The 16,834-nt window shown below is 47.8% G+C and overlaps 1 protein-coding gene across 2 annotated transcripts in view; it reads left to right on the top strand.

The window, feature by feature from the left end:
• FANCD2 (FA complementation group D2) overlaps positions 1 to 16,834 on the top strand; it is a 1,050,809-nt gene that overhangs the window by 131,430 nt on the left and 902,545 nt on the right. For both annotated transcript variants that reach the window (XM_085625116.1, XM_085625117.1), the window contains exons 15-17: positions 5,250 to 5,396; positions 12,983 to 13,117; positions 15,955 to 16,086. In XM_085625116.1, the coding sequence (XP_085481242.1) occupies positions 5,250 to 5,396; positions 12,983 to 13,117; positions 15,955 to 16,086 (414 nt within the window). The remainder of the gene's footprint in view (positions 1 to 5,249; positions 5,397 to 12,982; positions 13,118 to 15,954; positions 16,087 to 16,834) is intronic.

The following is a 16,834-nucleotide window of genomic DNA, read 5'->3' as shown; positions in this document are numbered from 1 at the left end:
CCACCCGAAATAGTTGATGTGATTCTGACTGCCAATTTCCTTCCACTAAGTCTATTTCTTATGGAGCTAGGACACATTTGTGTCTGGGTGTTGCACCCGCAGGACAAACCCTCTGTAAGCTAAGCTGTTGGTTATTTTGTTGTTTTATCTTAGGCTCTGAAATTCCTTGCAGTGGACACTATTCAAGGTTATTTATCAGACTTATCAGGTTTTCTTCGTTTACCTAACCATCCATTCAAACTACCTGTTGCGATGTCGTTCCTCAAAGGTTTAACACACGTTCGCTCATAAAAAAAATTGTAATGCCACATTGGGACTGAAATTGGTTGTGAGTTTTCTCATGTGTCATTCCTTTGAGCCGATGCACTGCTTCTCTTAGGTTTTTTTGTACATTGAAGACTATTTTCCTTGTTGCGGTCACTTCAGTTTGTTGCGTGAGCGTCCTCCAGGCTCAACTCAACCATCCTGAACCACCTTTTTTCTAGAAGAACTGGTGCTGAGGACCGACCAGGGCGGCCTGTTGTGGCAATTTGGGACGCCTTTTCACTTTAGGCAATCAGTCACTCTCCCAGTATTCTTTGGCCTGCATTACCCTTCAAAAGAGGAGGAGAGACTCCTTTATGTAAATCCCAGAAGAGCTTTAAACTTTTACTTTGATCACATCATAAACCATCTGGTTTGTGCGGCTCCCTGGTTAAAAGGAATGTAAGGCAGAGCAGAAAAGGACTCTGTCAAGGTGGATAGTCATTTGTATTAAAATCTGTTCCACACTGGCCAAGAAGCAGCCTCGTTCCACCAGGGCCAAGGCTGCTACCACTGCGTTGGCCCGCATAGTGCCTATTCTTGACATCTGTCAGGCGGTAACATGGGTGTCCGTGCATATTTTCATGAAGCTCCATTGCTTCGACAGCCAGGTCTGATGGGAACTGCCTTTTCCAGTTCAGTCTTGCAGGGCTTTCTGGCCTTAGCCCACTCCACAAACCCCCTACCTTAGGAGGTATTGCTTTGGTATCTATCCTAAAGGTGAGGAATCTGCGGTTAGAAGTTTCTATCAGAAAAGCTGATTATCTACCTTACTCTTCCTATGTAACTCTCTTTCTGGTGGATACTCTAACCGCAGATTAATTTCCTTCTCACATTCTGTGGAGTGGTTTCTTTTTCCAGTCTAACAAGGTCCCTAGTTAGAGATCTACGCAATGGTACCCACAATTTTTTTGTGTTCCACGATTGACGGCACAGAAAAAGTCAAGCAAGAAACAGATGTTGGCGCATATATGTGGCTCTGCTCTGTCACTTCCAGGGTGTAGAGAAGTATATGTGGAGCCGCATGACACCACCTGGTGGTGCTTGGAAGCATTGCAATAAAAACTTCTGGATCCAGTTGGGTGCCTGGGGATTATTCTTTAAGGGCCAGATATACAACCACTTTTTGCGGTCGCAGAGGAGTTTTAGGCCCCTTTACGACCGCAAAAAACGAGTTGGCCATGTACTATTCCTATTTTGTGAGTCGCAAAATATTTGCGACTTGTAAAATAGGAATAGCGAGTCGCCATTAGGAAGGGGCGTTCCTTCCTAATAGCGAGTCCTCCAGCTATGTATGACTCTTTTGCTACCGTAGTTGCGGTCGCAAAACAGTCACAGTTTACCACCCTTCATAGAAAGGTGGTAAAGCACTCGCAAAAAGGAAGGGGTCCCCAGGAGACCCCTTCCCCTTTGGGAATGCATGCAAAAATATTTTTAAGGGCAGACAGTGGTCCCAAGGACCACTGCATGCCCTTAAAAAATTAAGCAAAAAGGTTTCATTTTTATTTTTCAAATGCACCCCGTTTTCCATTTGGTAAAAAAAGCTGCTTTATTTAAAAACAGTCCCAGAAATGGTGGTCTGCTGACCCCAGCAGGCCACCATCCCTGGGAGCGCCAGCCATTCCTAATGGGGTAGCATGTTGCGCATGCCTCATTAATGTTCATGAGGCATACATTTAACGACCCCATTGGGAATCGCTAACAGTGTTTGAGACACTGTTGTACATTCCCTTTAGCGAGTCGCAAATTGCGAGTCGCAATTTCTCGCAATTTGTGACTCGCTAAAGGTAGCCCTAGGTGAGGAATCTGCGGTTTGATAGTGTCCACCAGAAAAGGCATTACCAATGGTAAGTAACTTGTTTTTTTCTGATCCGTGTCCTTTTTCTAGAATGTGCACAACTGTTGAGACATTTGGCATCAATTATCCCATTGAGAATTTGTAGCAAATATATATATTTTTTCATTCCTTGGGTTTGCATGCCAATATATATTTCATGGCATGGGTGCATGCTTTTAGTGTTACAGTTCACAAAGAATGTTAGAGAAATCTAATTTTCTTACCGTTCCAGTTAAATTTGCTTTTTAAATGGTGAATTACGTACTATATAGCCTATACAGTTCCCGCATTTTAATTTTTTGTAGCAGTGGAATTCCCAAGATAATGGCCAGTGTATCTTTATGGTCTGCTTAGTTGCTGCTCTGCCCCACTTTAGGGTAATTCCAGTTTTACCTTTCTGAAACAGAGTGGTTCGAGATTATGCATGGTCTTCAGGCTGTTTCTGATTAAAAATCATATTGACGCTGACGTCAAATGTGTTAACACACCAGTAGAATTTCTGTCACTGTTTTTGCAAGGGTTCCTTAATCTATTGTTGAATGTATACTTTCTTTCCCTTTGGTGGAAAGCATTTTTCGATCCTAGAAATGTGTTTTGTGAATAAGTCCATCTGATCTGTAAAAATTGGAAGTAGGGAAGGTTGTGTCACTGGCTAAGTAGGTGAAAGCTTTTATAGTGTGTTGCAATAAATGTGGTGCACAGACCAGAGTATGCCATTTTCATGTGCATGGTTCAGGTCCAGACCATTAATTTTCTCATTCCCATAGTTTAATTTGAATTTCAAGTCTAGTTCCTGTTATTAAGCAAGACCTGAACGTTTAGAACTCTATTGTCACTTCTTTCTCTACCATGAATATATCATCTGTGTATCTTCTCTCCCTTCTTATATTTTTGCCACTCCTATGTTTGACAAACACCTATTTATCTTGAAATTAAAGTTTATTCAGTCTGTTAATTTTAGAGCAATGGAACAGGCTGAGCCTGCTCCATTGTTCTGGTGAAAGTCAATACATTATTTAATAGAAAGAAAATGGGACCCTTGGCTTAAATTAGCAATTCATTTTTGCAAACATACTTAAGGCTGCAACTCCGTTTATACCATCACTAAACTCTGATGTGTACACATTCATTTAAGGCAAGAGTTAACAATAAGGCAGACTATTTAAAAAAAAATCTTTTTGGTACCAGCAGTACCTCATGCACAGTGTAATGAAGTGGGAAATAGTGCTTTGTAATCAATGTACACCATAGCAATCTAGAAAAGGTTCTTGCTGCAAAAGTCTGAAGGTGTGCAGGGTTGGCGAGCGTCTTATTTCTACTGGGAGAGTGTTCCAAGCTGTGGCTGCGGTGTATGAGAAAGCTCTCCCTCCAGCTCTGCTCCGGTGGATGCGTGGGACCTCTGCTAGCGCGAAGTCGGCTGAACGGAGGTTCCGTTTGGGTGCGTGGAAGCTCATTCGGTTGTTGAGGTATTTGGGTCCGATGTTGTTGAGGGATTTCTAGGCGTGTGTGAGTAGTTTGTAGGTGACCCTCTTCTCGACGGGGAGCCAGTGGAGTTCTCGCAGGTGTGGAGTCATGTGTTCGTGGCGCGGTGTCCCTAGGATGAGCCTGGCGGACACGTTTTGGATGGTTTGGAGTTTGCGTAGTAGGGATTTGTTGATTCGGGCGTAGAGGGCGTTGCTGTAGTTGAGCCTGCTGGTGATGAGTGCATGGGTGACGGTCTTTCTGCAGTCTGGGGGGATCCACTTGAAAGTCTTACGTAGGATCCGGAGGCAGTTGAAACTATTGGAGGAGATAGCATTGATTTGGCGGTTCATGGAGAGGGAGTAGTCGAGGATTATGCCGAGGTTCCGAGCGTGGTCCGTCGGGGTGGGTGGGGGTCCCAGGGCGGGAGGCCACCAGGAGTCGCTCCAGGCGGAGGGGCGGGGTCCAAAGATGAGAACCTCAGTCTTTTCGGAGTTGAGTTTGAGGCAGCTGTCCTTCATCCAGGTGGCCACGTTTTTCATTCCTTCCTGGAAGCTGAGTCTAGTGTCTTCTGGGTTGCCGGTGAGGAAGAGGATGTGCTGGGTGTCGTCAGCGTAGGACACGATGCTGAGACCATGCTGCCTGACGATTGTGGCGATGGGGGCCATGTAGATGTTGAAGAGAGTCGGGCTCAGAGAAGATCCTTGGGGAACTCCGCAGATGATGATGTTGGTGGGTTTGGAGAGGAAAGGGTGAGCCTGACCCTCTGTGTTCTATCGGAGAGGAAGGATCGGATCCAGTTGAGGGCGTCTCCCTGAATTCCTGCGTTGTGAAGATGCTGCATTAAACATAGTGCATGTATGGTCTTGGGGCACTGATGTCAGTCATAATCAGTCTGTTTATTGGTGATTCCAGTAAAACATTAAGCAGATAAACAAGGGGCTCTTCAAAGCTCGCTCAGTAGTGGGCTGGATGATACACAGCAAATGAATTTGGAATAGTCTCAAGCTACAAAGCTGTTGTTATAGGTTAATATGTTTTCCATTTCACATGAGCATTTATGCATCTGCTTTGCATTTTTTCTTAAATGTTATTCCAGAAAACACTACTTGGCAGAACATTGAGATGCTAAGCTAAATGTTAATACAGTTTCACTTTAAACAGCTTTTTAATTCAGGGATAGAGGAGCCTTAAGCAAAGTGACTACATTGGATCACATTCTGAATGGTAAGGCAAATTGAACTTTGTGCACAAAGAGCAGTTTGCACACAAACCACTAGATTTCCCGGTTGTGGGTGTAATTACCCTGTACTCACATTTGTCACTCTGACGTGTTTCACTAAGAGCTAACTGGAGACATTGTCATGGTGAAAAAAGTTGGAAAAGATATTTTAATCAATGTGCAAAACACTAGTACCCTATTTTATGCATCTCTTTGTACAATAGAACAGGTAAAGTAGGTGGTATTTATCACACTCAGTAAATACCTCTACACTGGATAACCGTTGTTTTCCTGCAATTTCAGAGAATGAACACTCATATTCTAGAGCACATCACAGAACCAAATGTTTAGATAACCCTTTTTAACATCTGTTTCTGTCATGATTTGTTATTGATTTCATGTTTTGTATTTTCCTTTCATGTAAAGGTCATGGACTTAATTGTTCTGCTGATACTCTATACCACCAACACAAATAATAACAAAAAACAAGTGGAAAGGATTCTGAGAAAGAAGATTCGTTTAGGCTGCATCCAGGGCCAACTTCTACAGACTATGTTCAGAAACCATTCCCTTGTAAGTATCTGTCAACCAAAACTTTTGTTTGTCTTTCTTCCTCTTCCCTCATGTTTACCTTCTCATTTGTGCCCATTTTTATCTCTTCTATGTCTTTGAGTGGACTCGTAACATTATCTTTTGTGTGTATCTGCTCCAGATATTATGTTCACGCAAAGCTCACAGGTTTTGTGTGGTTGTCAGAGACTGTGACTGCCCTGCACTTTTCCCATGCCTTTCAATTGCCTCTGTAGTAGTCCGCATTACAGGAGAGCAGTGAAATACCCTCATGACTGTAATAAATACAGTTCTGTGGACCTGTACAGCAACATTTACTAAAACAAATGATCAGAGCATCGCTTAAACAATCCTCCCTGGTGAGTCCCTTACTCGCTCTTAAGGCTTCGGTGCCAACCAGAAACACCTTGCTAACCTCTTCTAGCGGAGTGGAAAAGCGCCTGCAGAGAGAGCTCCCAACCCGCCTGCTTAGCTGGCCACTATGTTCCCCCTTTATGCTCTCTGTCCTACTGTTGCTGTTTTGTGTGGTCCCTGTGCATTCTTGGAGTTTCCTGGTGGGCTTAAAATTCCTTTGAAAGGCATCTTTGAAGAGACTTGCCTTAAGGGTGTGTATTTCTTTTTCGTTTTTTTATTTTGTTACCAGATTTGATCGATTTGTATGATCTTGGTTTTGTGAATTCTTAAGATCCACGAAACCGATTGAACTACCTTCTCTGATACTAAGTTTAAAGCTGCTTTGAATAAGCAAGTTATTTTTATTTGACATCCAGGTTCTGCTAGGTATGTAACTTGAGGTCCGTTTTGGCACGTATTTTGTGCTGTGGCAATGATGTGCTTTGGATACCAAGTTGATTACTTTGAATTGTATTCTCTTATGAACCAGTATTTTGAGATTCAAGCTGACTATGCCTCCTTGATTTTGGTTTGTTTGAAGCTTCTGGAGGATCGCTTTCTTGGGTTCCCTAACATAGATTGTGTTTCAGTTGTACAGCCAAGAAGGTACCACTGTCCTTCAAAGTAGAGGAATCTACTGCAGTCCCAAATGAAAAATATGATACCCGTAATCTATGAGGCTTCTTATGTTGTACAGCCCATCAATACCATCTCTGTTCAGACTGTGTGTTTTGCATCTCTATGCAGAGGACAAGCTGTCAGATGTGGGAAGACAGACATATGAAAGGTATAGTCTGCTCCTGATAGGGGCCCTCATGTACAAATAGCCCATTGTGCAATTGTATGGCATGTGCCGCTGGTACTTGCAAGCATGCATTTAATTTAAGGTGTTGATGGACTAAGGGTGCAAATGCTACTAGAGTGAGTTACCTACAGTTCAAGTACAATTTATTTATTTATTTATTTATTTTTTTTTTAAAAAGTTTTTATTGAGCAATAATTCGGTTACAAGTACGGGCCTACAACCACCCGGGCCGGCCGCTAGGTACAGAAGGAAATCTACACATATCAAGGCTACAATCAGTTCCCAGGGCACTGCCCCGCAGTGGCTCCAGATAGTTCTCGAGGAACAGGAAGCGTAAGTCCAACAATCACAAAAACAAAAAGACAAACAATAAAAAACAAAAGGCGAGTTATGAGGGAAACCAGTGCGGGTCAGGTTCCCCCCGGGAAACTCCAGTCAGGACAATTGAGCAAACCGCTAAAGAGAGGAGTACCGGGAGGCCGGGGACGGAGGGGGGGGGGAGGGGGTCAAGGGAGATGAACGTCCATATGTAGTTGTCCCAAAAGGCGCCAGGAGCCATCAAGGGTCAGGGGGACATGGCGATATCAGTGTCTACCAGGGGGGGCGTACAGATGCCTCCGCGATACGCGTTCCATTGCCCCCAAATTTTACCCCATGCCCCCGGCTTGCCACGGGCCACATACACAGTCTTCTCCCTAAACATACACCAGTCCATATTCTCCTTCCATACTGACACGGTGGGCGGCCGTTGGGCGCCCCAAAGTTGCGCTATGTCCCTCTTGGCAATCATGTTCCCTAGGGCCGCCCACCGAGTCTGAGCCGCGCTGTAGTCATTGGGCTCCCACACATTCAGGACACAGCGACGCACCTCCGGCAGCAGCACAACCCCAGTGACCTGTCCCATAACCGTGTGGACCCGGCGCCAGTAGTCCGCCACCTCGCGGCACTCCCAAAGGATATGAAGAAAGGTGGCGCTGAGCCCACACCCTCGCTTACAGAGCCCGTCGCCGGAAAATCCCATCGAGACCAAGCGCGGACCCGTCACATACACCCGGTGGAGAATCTTGAGCTGTACCAACCGGAGACGAGCCGGAATGGCAACCTCCTTGGGGGACGACAGTGCAGACTGCCAATCTTCGTCGTCCAATTCCACCCCATCCCCAGTCCAAGCCTCCCGAAGGCGCACAAAAAGGTCCGCCCGGTGATTAATTAATTTTTTATAAATTAAAGAAATAGTACTATCAGGGACATGTCCGTCAAGTATGCGGTCCTCGAGGGGCGAGGAAACAGGGATCTTGGTCCCCTCCCCGAAGACCGAGAGCAGGGCGTGTCGAACCTGGGCGTAGCGGAAGAACTCCCTGTCGGTCAGCTCGTATTCGGCCTGGAGCACCGCGAAAGTCTTTACCGCGCCCTTATGCCACAGGTCTCCCACTTTGCTGATACCAATCGTGTCCCACTGGTCAAACCCCTTCGTGGTCCACAAGCTGCCCAGGCGGTCGGAGGCAAACAAGGGAGTAGCACATGTTAATCGCTCACTCCAGCCCATGGCCGCAGTGGCAGCCCTCCAGGTCCGCACAGCAATCTTAGTAGGACCCGTAAGGGTCCGGCCAGCCAGGCGGGAATAAAGTGCCCTGTTGTAGTTCCCGCCGGGAAGCAGGAACTTGTCCATCTCATACGCCGGATTCAAGCCGGGCGCATACGTGGCGTGGTTAATGGCAGATAGCTGCGAGGCCCAATAGTACCTGCGGATGTCAGGAAGCGCGATGCCCCCGTCATACCAGGGGAGAGTGAGCTTGGCAAGAGCAATACGCGCCCGCCCGTCCCACACCAGTCTCCCCTGCAGGCTCTCCACCTCCCGAAAGTAGGCCACTGGGATAACGTCGAAGGAGTTCTGGAGTGCATAGAGGAACCTGGGAAGGGACATCATTTTAAACAGCGCGGCCCGACCCAGCGGGGACAGGGGGAGCCTGCACCACCGGGCCGTGTCCTCCCGCAGTCGCCGAAGTGGACGCAGGAGATTCTGCTCATAGCGAGCCACCGGGTCCAGCGAAACGTATATCCCCAGGTACTTAAAGCCGCTCAGAGATATTTGAATCGGGAGCCGAGGCGGCAGGAGAGGAGGACCACCAGAGATGGGATAAACGCAGGATTTAGACCAATTGATCGTGAGACCCGAATTGTTCCCAAAGGAGGTCAGAACGTCAAAGAGGACGTTGAGTGACTGCCGCGGTGAGGTGAGATACAGGAGAATGTCGTCCGCATACAGCGAGACCCGATCTTCGAAGCCCGGGCCCCACCGGATCCCTCTAAGCGAGGGCTCCCAACGGAGCCAGGCAGCGAGCGGCTCCAGGGCGAGAGCAAAAAGCAACGGGGACAACGGGCACCCCTGCCTCGTGCCCCTGCCGAGGGCAAAGGGCCGAGAGACCCGCCCATTCACCACCACTTGAGCCATGGGTCCCGTGTAAAGGAGCCTCACCCAGCCAATAAATCCCTCTCCAAAGCCGAATTTATCCAAGACGGCCCAGAGGAATGGCCACTCAATAGTGTCAAAGGCCATCGTGGCATCCAAAGAAACCAGCACGGCCGGTTCGGAGAGGAACTCCGCCCTGGCAAGGGCACCGTGAAGACGCCGCAAGTTAAGAGCGGTGTTGCGGTGCGGGATAAAGCCGCATTGGTCCGGATGAATAAGGTCGCACACGACACTCAACAATCGATTGGCCAGGACTTTCGCCAGGATTTTAGGCTCCGCATTGAGCAGTGAAATAGGCCGGTAAGAAGTACAGCGGTCTCGCGGCTTGCCCTCCTTGGGGATAACGACTATAGTGGCCAAGCGCTGGTCGGCCGGAAGGGAACCCGCCGCAAGAGAGTCGCGGAACATGCGGCTGAGGAAGGGCGCAAGCTTATCAGGACGCAATTTGTATAGTTCAATGGGCAGACCGTTAGGACCCATAGCCTTGCCCGAGCGAAGGGAACGGATCGCGGTTGCTATTTCATCCGACGACAAGGGGGCGTCCAGCCGCTCCCGGTCCTCAACGGACAGGCCGGGCAGAGCTATATCTCTCAGTAGGAGGCGAGAGTCATCCTCATCCCTGTCAGTCACCGGGGAGTACACCGCCCGGAGGTGGTCAGCGAAACATTCCACAATCTCATCCGGCTCAGTCACACACACACCATCCGCAGCACGCAACTCGGGGACCACACGATTCACTCTCTCCTTTTTGTCCAGCCACGCAATCAACTTTCCCGCCTTGTCCCCCGCGTCATACAATCGGCCCTGCTGCTCCCTATACATAGTTTTGGCCGCGTCAGTGACCAGGGACCTATACTCGAACTGTTTCAGGCTAAGGGCATGTAGCCCGTCCGGAGTAACATTCGCCTCCAAGGCCGACTCCAACCCCGAGATGTCAGTCTCCAGCTTCACCACCGCCTCGCTCCTAACCTTCTTGGCCACCACTATCTGGGCGAGGGCGTGTCCGCGTATCACAGTTTTAAAGGCTTCCCAAAGGGACAACGCAGACGACACCGACCCCTCGTTTTCACTGAAGTATTGGTCCATGGCCTTAACCAGGCTGTCACGAGTCGCAGGGTCCCGCAGGTACCAGGGGTTAATAGGAGCTATCCGCCCTGCGGACCGCGACCCGGTGTCAAAGAGAAGCCACAGCGGAGAATGGTCGGAGATACCACGCGCCAGGTGTCTGACCTCTCGAATCCGACCAGTCTGCGCCGCGGGCATAAGGAAGTAGTCTAACCTGGAGAGACTCCCATGCGCCCCCGAATGAAAGGTGAACTGACACTGGGTCGGATGCATTAGTCTCCAACTATCCACCAAGCCGAAGGTCTCCAACATCCCACCCAGCCATGACTGGGCAGCGGGGAGGGTCCTTGGTGGGTGACGATCCAGTTCACCCGAAACCACAGAATTAAAGTCCCCGCCCATGAGCAGGAGGCCGTCTGGAAGGTCAAGCAGCATTCGACCCAAGTCAGTAAAGGTGGAGTTCTGGAGGCCCGGGGGGACGTAGACTGAAACCAGGGTAAGGGGCTGCCCCTCCCACCTCCCAATCAAACACACATAGCGCCCTCTGTCATCCGAGACTATCCTCGTGATCTCCACCGGAAGGGAGGTTCGCAGGAGAATGCCCACCCCCCTGGAGCCAGTTGTGAAACCAGAATGGGCTACGAGGCGGTATCCCCCCCTGTTCATCGCATGGCAGACATTGCCGACCAAGTGCGTCTCCTGGAGAAACACCACATCAGGAGTCACACGACGCAAATATTGCAGTACAACACCCCGCTTAATACGGTCCCCCAACCCATTGACGTTCCATGACATAAGCCTCAACCCGTCTCCCCCCATCCCCTCCAATAGATCAAGAGGCCCCCAGCCCGCAGTACGGTTCCCAAATATGGACAAAAATCAATACCTCGCCCTGTAAACAAAAAACACACAACAAAACAACCCCTCTTCCCCCCCAACCCCACCCCAAGTCCAACTCCCCCCACCCTGCACCCCTGCGGGCCAATGACCCCCCCCAACTTGCAGTGTGCCTGTCGCCCCCCTAACCCCATTCTACAAAAAGACCCCGGAGGAGGAAAGGGACCCGAACCCGCCCGCACCCCTCACGGGTCCTGGTAAGACACAGTATGCAAAAGAAGTAAGACCCAACTGTACAGTGCAAAACCACAAAAGCAAGGACCAAATGTCAGTCTAAGGGGACCCGTCACCTGCGGTGCCCCCAGAGGGCCCGGGCCGGCCACCCCCGTCCGGCAGCGAGTCCAGCCAGTCACTTGCGGCCACAGGAGAGTCAAAAAAGGCTGTCCGCTCTCCATGCTCCACTCGGAGTTTCGCCGGGTAGATCATCGAATACTTCAGGCCTAGCTCGCGGAGACGGCGCTTCACCCCTTGGAATCCCATCCGCTGTTTCTGGACCAGTTGCGTGAAGTCCGGATAAAAATTGATGGTCGAGTTCTCGTAGCGGACCGGGCCACGGGTCCGTGAAGCCTGCAGAATAGCGTCGCGGTCCCTGTAGTGGAACAGTTTAGCCACGATAGGCCTCGGGGGGGCCCCCGGCCGCGGCCGGCCGCCCGGAACTCGATGGGCCCGCTCCACGGCGAAGAATTTGCTTAGGCCAACCGGGGACAGCTGTTGCAGGATAAGTTCCTCGACCACGAGGTCCACCGGGCGGCCGTCGGAGGACTCCGGTACACCAATGATGCGGATGTTGTTGCGTCGGGCCCGTCCCTCGAAGTCCTCAAGCCGCCGGGCCATATGGTCGTTGACCACTCTAATGTCCCCAAGCGCGGCCCGCAGATCCGACACCTCCGCACCCAGGGTGGAGGTCCGTGTATCAAGGGCCTGGACCTTCTCGTTGGTTTTGGAGAGGTCTGCCCGAATCAGGGTGACATCGATCACGACAGTGTCGATCTTACGGGCCAGGGCCTCATATTGCGTCGCGATGGTTTCCCGGATGCCCTCGATGGCGCCCATAATGTCCTGCAGGGAAAGTTCCGCAGAGACGGTCGTGCCTCCCCCTGCAGCATCCGGGGAGAGGCCAGCAGCGCCAGGGGACCCCCTGCCCTGGGTGTAGCGGTCCATGTTGTTGCTCTGGACCGCTCCCCCGCGCAGAGAAGCCTTGGTCTTGCGCCCCTCCGGACCCCCTTTGCCCGCCATGCGAACGCAGTCTCTCAATGGGACCTCCGATCAAGAGGTGTGCGGGCGCCAGCAAAAGGACCACCAACTGTCGATGTAGGGGTCGGAGGCGTTAAGCCCACCAGTAGCAGATGGAAGCAAGCCTCGGGCAGAGGCCCAGGAGGCACCTCGCCACCTTGAGCACGCACGCCAGCCGATCTCCTGAAGGCCAAAACCGAAACCGAAAGTGCTGAATCGGCAACTGGCACCGCGCTGAGGCCGCTGTTGTTCAATTGCAGCCCGGCCCCACGGGTCACCTTCACCCCGGCCACCTCCGTCGGGTGGGTCCCAAAAGTTCCGACGACGACAACTCAGGATTCCCAGGTCCGATTAGAGTTTTAAAAAGAGATATATGATCAGCTGGTCTTCATCTCCCAGATTCCATAAACCAAATCAGGATAGTCTCAGGATATATTCCGGGGAGCAGAAAGGGTCCGGGGAGCCCTGTGCTCACGCGACCATCTTGGATGCGCGCTAGGCTCCTCTCAAGTACAATTTAAAACAAGATTGCACAGGGTCTGAAATTTTGGGATCTGTTGCTGTAAACACTCTTCATCTGATATGCTGGTTTCATGATTGGAAATGTCAGTGCTAATTCTACAATTGCTGAAGTAACTAAAGTTTCCTTTGGCATAGTGTTTAAAACAAACGCATTTCTTTAAGTTCTATACTTGCTTTTTATTAATGTGATATTTTCTTTCATAGGTTCTCAGAGATTATTTCCCATCTATCTTGTCCCTGGCTCAAACGTTGTTGCGATCAGCAGATCAGAGTGCAGTCTCCTTCGGCAGCCTCATGTATAAACATGCTTTCGAAGTATTTGACTCCTACTGCCAGCAGGTATGTGTAAAAAAAAAAAAAAAAGTCCTTAATAAATTTGTTGGCTTAATAAAATATTCTCTTCTGCTATGTCTCTTACTTGCTAATGTGGGTTACAGTTTTACACAGTTAACAGTCAAGACATCATTGATCTATCTCTCTCTCCCGATCTGTCCAGCTATCTACCAATTATTTATACATTTATTTATTTAGTTTTTTTTGTAAAACATTGCAAACCACCAGGGCAGCCTCAGAGAACATTGGTTTAGGTAAACAGATTAGATGTGGGTCTACAAATATGTAGAGTGACAATAATCCTAAATCAGGTGAAGTGGTGACAAATGCTTAAAAGTCAGCAGGTGACCATATAAGGCGCTGTGAGCTGGTTTTAGGCATCTGCCCAATCAGGCTCAACCTCAGAAGGAGGCAACAAAGAAGATTTAATATATAATTGCTTCAATCGATTACATTTTAGCATTCTTCTGAATCTGAGGAAGTTTGGTTCAAGTCGTAAATATTTTGGAGGGAACGCTTTAGTGATGATCCTTGTATGAGAAAGTACAATTGAATACACCGTAAATTGTGATTGACTATGTTTTTCCTCCCCATAGACACTATGGTAAGATCTCCCCAGGGCTCTGCTCTAGAGATGTGGCCACTTGCTCCCACTCCTAAATAGTGCTTCTGCTCATGAACGAAAGAAGCATGCCTCCTCTGCATTACCCCGGAAGTCCTTTGCACATATACAGTTTTTCAGAGCATCTTTTAAAATATGAGCACACTAGTAAACGGCTGAACAGAATTACACTAAATTTGGCTGAAAGCTAGATCTTTACCAGAAAGCATTCTTTTGGTGATTTTAAGCAAATCCGTTCAGTGATTATTGAGGACTTAAGGTTTACAAATAGAGTAATCTGGTTAGTTTAATAAATAGAGTAATCTGGTTGGTCCAGAGGGAGAACAGCAAGACCTCAAAATAAGCAAAGAAAAATAAATAGAGCATTCAGATTCGCCGCAAGGGCTCCCACCATTACAGGACTGTCCCCATGTCATTGTCATTTTGAAGTACATTTTAGCATATACAGTGGCTGGATCAGGCAAGTGGACCCCCGTGCTCTAACCTCCCTTTCGAAGCCGGTCTCACAGTACACTCACAAGAGTCCAATCGGCTCCTGCAGTAGAATTGCTGGACCGAGCGCGCCTCCCCTGTGGTCCTGAAAGACTCCTGCAGGAGCCAGCACGGCCCTGTGTGACTCCCGCAGGGGTCTGTGGATGGTTGACTACTTGCAGGAGGTTGGGCACAGGATCTGGTTGCAGCTGTGAGTGGCGTTTGGTGTAGGCTGATCGCTTGGCTTTGGGTGCAAGGCCTGGTCGTTGGTCAAGCCCTGTGACCAAATCCAGCTGCGCATGGCTGAAAGTTTATGGTTATAAGATTTTACTTTGTTAAAAAAACAAAACAGAGTTAAAGTGGAGTTATATGTAAGTAAAGTAGTACGATTTTAACTTTCATTAAAAAAAAACTTAGAAATTCAGTGAAAAAACAAAGGTTAAAGTTGAGTTATATGTAAGTCTTCAAATAATACAAACAGCTAGTATTTAGAAACAAAAACACACTGAAATTTACCAGTTATACGTAACTGACCTAAGTGTAACTTTCACTGCTATGATGCACTGCTTATGAGTTCACATAACATACGAAATCTGTGGTGGTGGAAGTTATACTTGGGTCAGTTACGTACAACTGGCGAATTTCTGGGTTTTTTTGTTTTGAAAAAAACCTACATATAACTCCACTTTAACCTTTGTGGTTTTTTTCCAGCGAATAGTGAACAAAATGTAATGTTACAAAAACTCATATATCACATGCAGTGTGGAATGGGGAAAAATTCTTCACAGTTTACTGTGAAATAGGGAATTCATCATCATCGACAGTCCACTCTGAAGACCTCTCACATTGTCAGGCCTACTAGATTTAGGAAGCATGGAGGACCAAATTATGCGGCAAGGTGATCTAAACCATGCAACAGTTTATTCAACACATTCTCTGGCACTATTCATCCATTTGACCTAGAAACCACATTTTTGTGAAATCTGCAAATTATGTGGCAAACATGATAATTCATAATTATATGGTTAACACTATTGCCCCAGAATCGCTTAAAACCCACTGACCCTCAACAATGCCATTTTTTTATCAATAATTTACTCGAGGGAGGTATACACATCCTAAACATTCGAACTCCAGTCTCTGCTCATTGTTAGCTGCACTTTGAGCAAAGCAGCCTTTTTCAATCTAACCAACCACCCAATATATACATGTAATTTGAAAAATACTGTATGGGTACTATGTGTAATATGGATAAATATTTGCATTATGGTGTTGTGATAACATTTACAAACCACTCGCCCTTTCCCGTGGGGTTTATGATGTCACTGTACCGGACCACCTTGATGGCAATATTGACCTATATTACTCCGTTAAGTTACGTATTTCCCACGCGCTCGCGCGCTCTCTCTCTCGCTCTCTCGCTCTCTCGCTCTCTCTCTCGCTCTCTCTCGATAGATAGATAGATAGATAGACCGATAGATCGATAGATGCGCACACACACTCAAGTAGACATAAAATATTTATGTTTATAAAAAGTGTTCTGGAAGCACACACAAAGTGTTTGATTTTAATAAACATGCCCATGATTATGAGTTAGGATTACAAGTACTTTTTTCCTTCCCACATGTGCATCTAGAGGTATTTAAGTTATACTTTGTTAACCATGGAGTGAACATTTTCATCCTAGATAGTATTCTTTTTGACATTCATGACCTTTTGTGTGTTAACCTGAAATTATTTCCCTTCACAGGAAGTTGTTGGTGCATTGGTTACTCATGTTTGTAGTGGGTTTTCTGCAGAAGTCGATGTTTCCCTTGATGTTCTGACTGATCTGGTTGAAGTTCATTCATCCACGGTAGCACTCTATGCTGTGTTTGTGAAGGTAATGTACACCGTTCTACAATTGATGATTTATTAGGTGATATTTGTGTATCTGTTGTATATGACTATTCTGCACTCAATATCTTGGTTTCCAAATAGTCAAGGATGGGGAAAACAGATTCTCACCACTGCAAAGCCACCAGGGCTTGCACATTCTGTGTATAAAGAAGGTATTAGTATCTCTCGTCCCCAGATTTGAGAGATGTCCTGGAACTGGAACATATTTGGCACCTGCTACTTTTATTCCATACAGCTTTGGTTATGTTGTCTGAAGAAGCTTTAGGTCCCCGAAGGTCTCTATGTGCCTAGCATGTTCACCACGGACAAACCAGAGTGCTCCTTCAAAAGCTAGCATGGAGGCGCGATTCTCCAAACTGCCTCAGTGTACATGCCTTCAAAAGTATGAGAGGCTGGGGTTATACGCAGTGGGGGCGCCACCTAGATAGAGACTCTATGTTTCTGACGAACATGCAATGCGAGACACATGAGTGAATCCAAGGAAGATTACATGTCCCATTAAGCCACAGGCCTCTCACAAGGCTAGCAGATTGTCGCTGCCATTTTAAACTCTTAGAGTCAAAGTTCCCCATAGTCCAGAATACCTTTGCTAGATAATCAAGGTACATATTTACTGCAGCCTGGACCTTGTTGTCAGAATTTTGAAACTTTGCAGAATGTTTTTCTTGGAAGTCGACAAAAGACTGAACTAGATACAAAGAAGTGTTCTAGTCAGTATTTGTGTTTAAGGG

Source organism: Triturus cristatus, chromosome 9, assembly GCF_964204655.1.
Source record: "Triturus cristatus chromosome 9, aTriCri1.1, whole genome shotgun sequence".
Taxonomy (NCBI): Eukaryota; Metazoa; Chordata; class Amphibia; order Caudata; family Salamandridae; genus Triturus; species Triturus cristatus.
The sequence above is the reverse complement of the archived record's forward strand: the minus strand, read 5'-3'. Positions and strand labels throughout refer to the sequence as shown.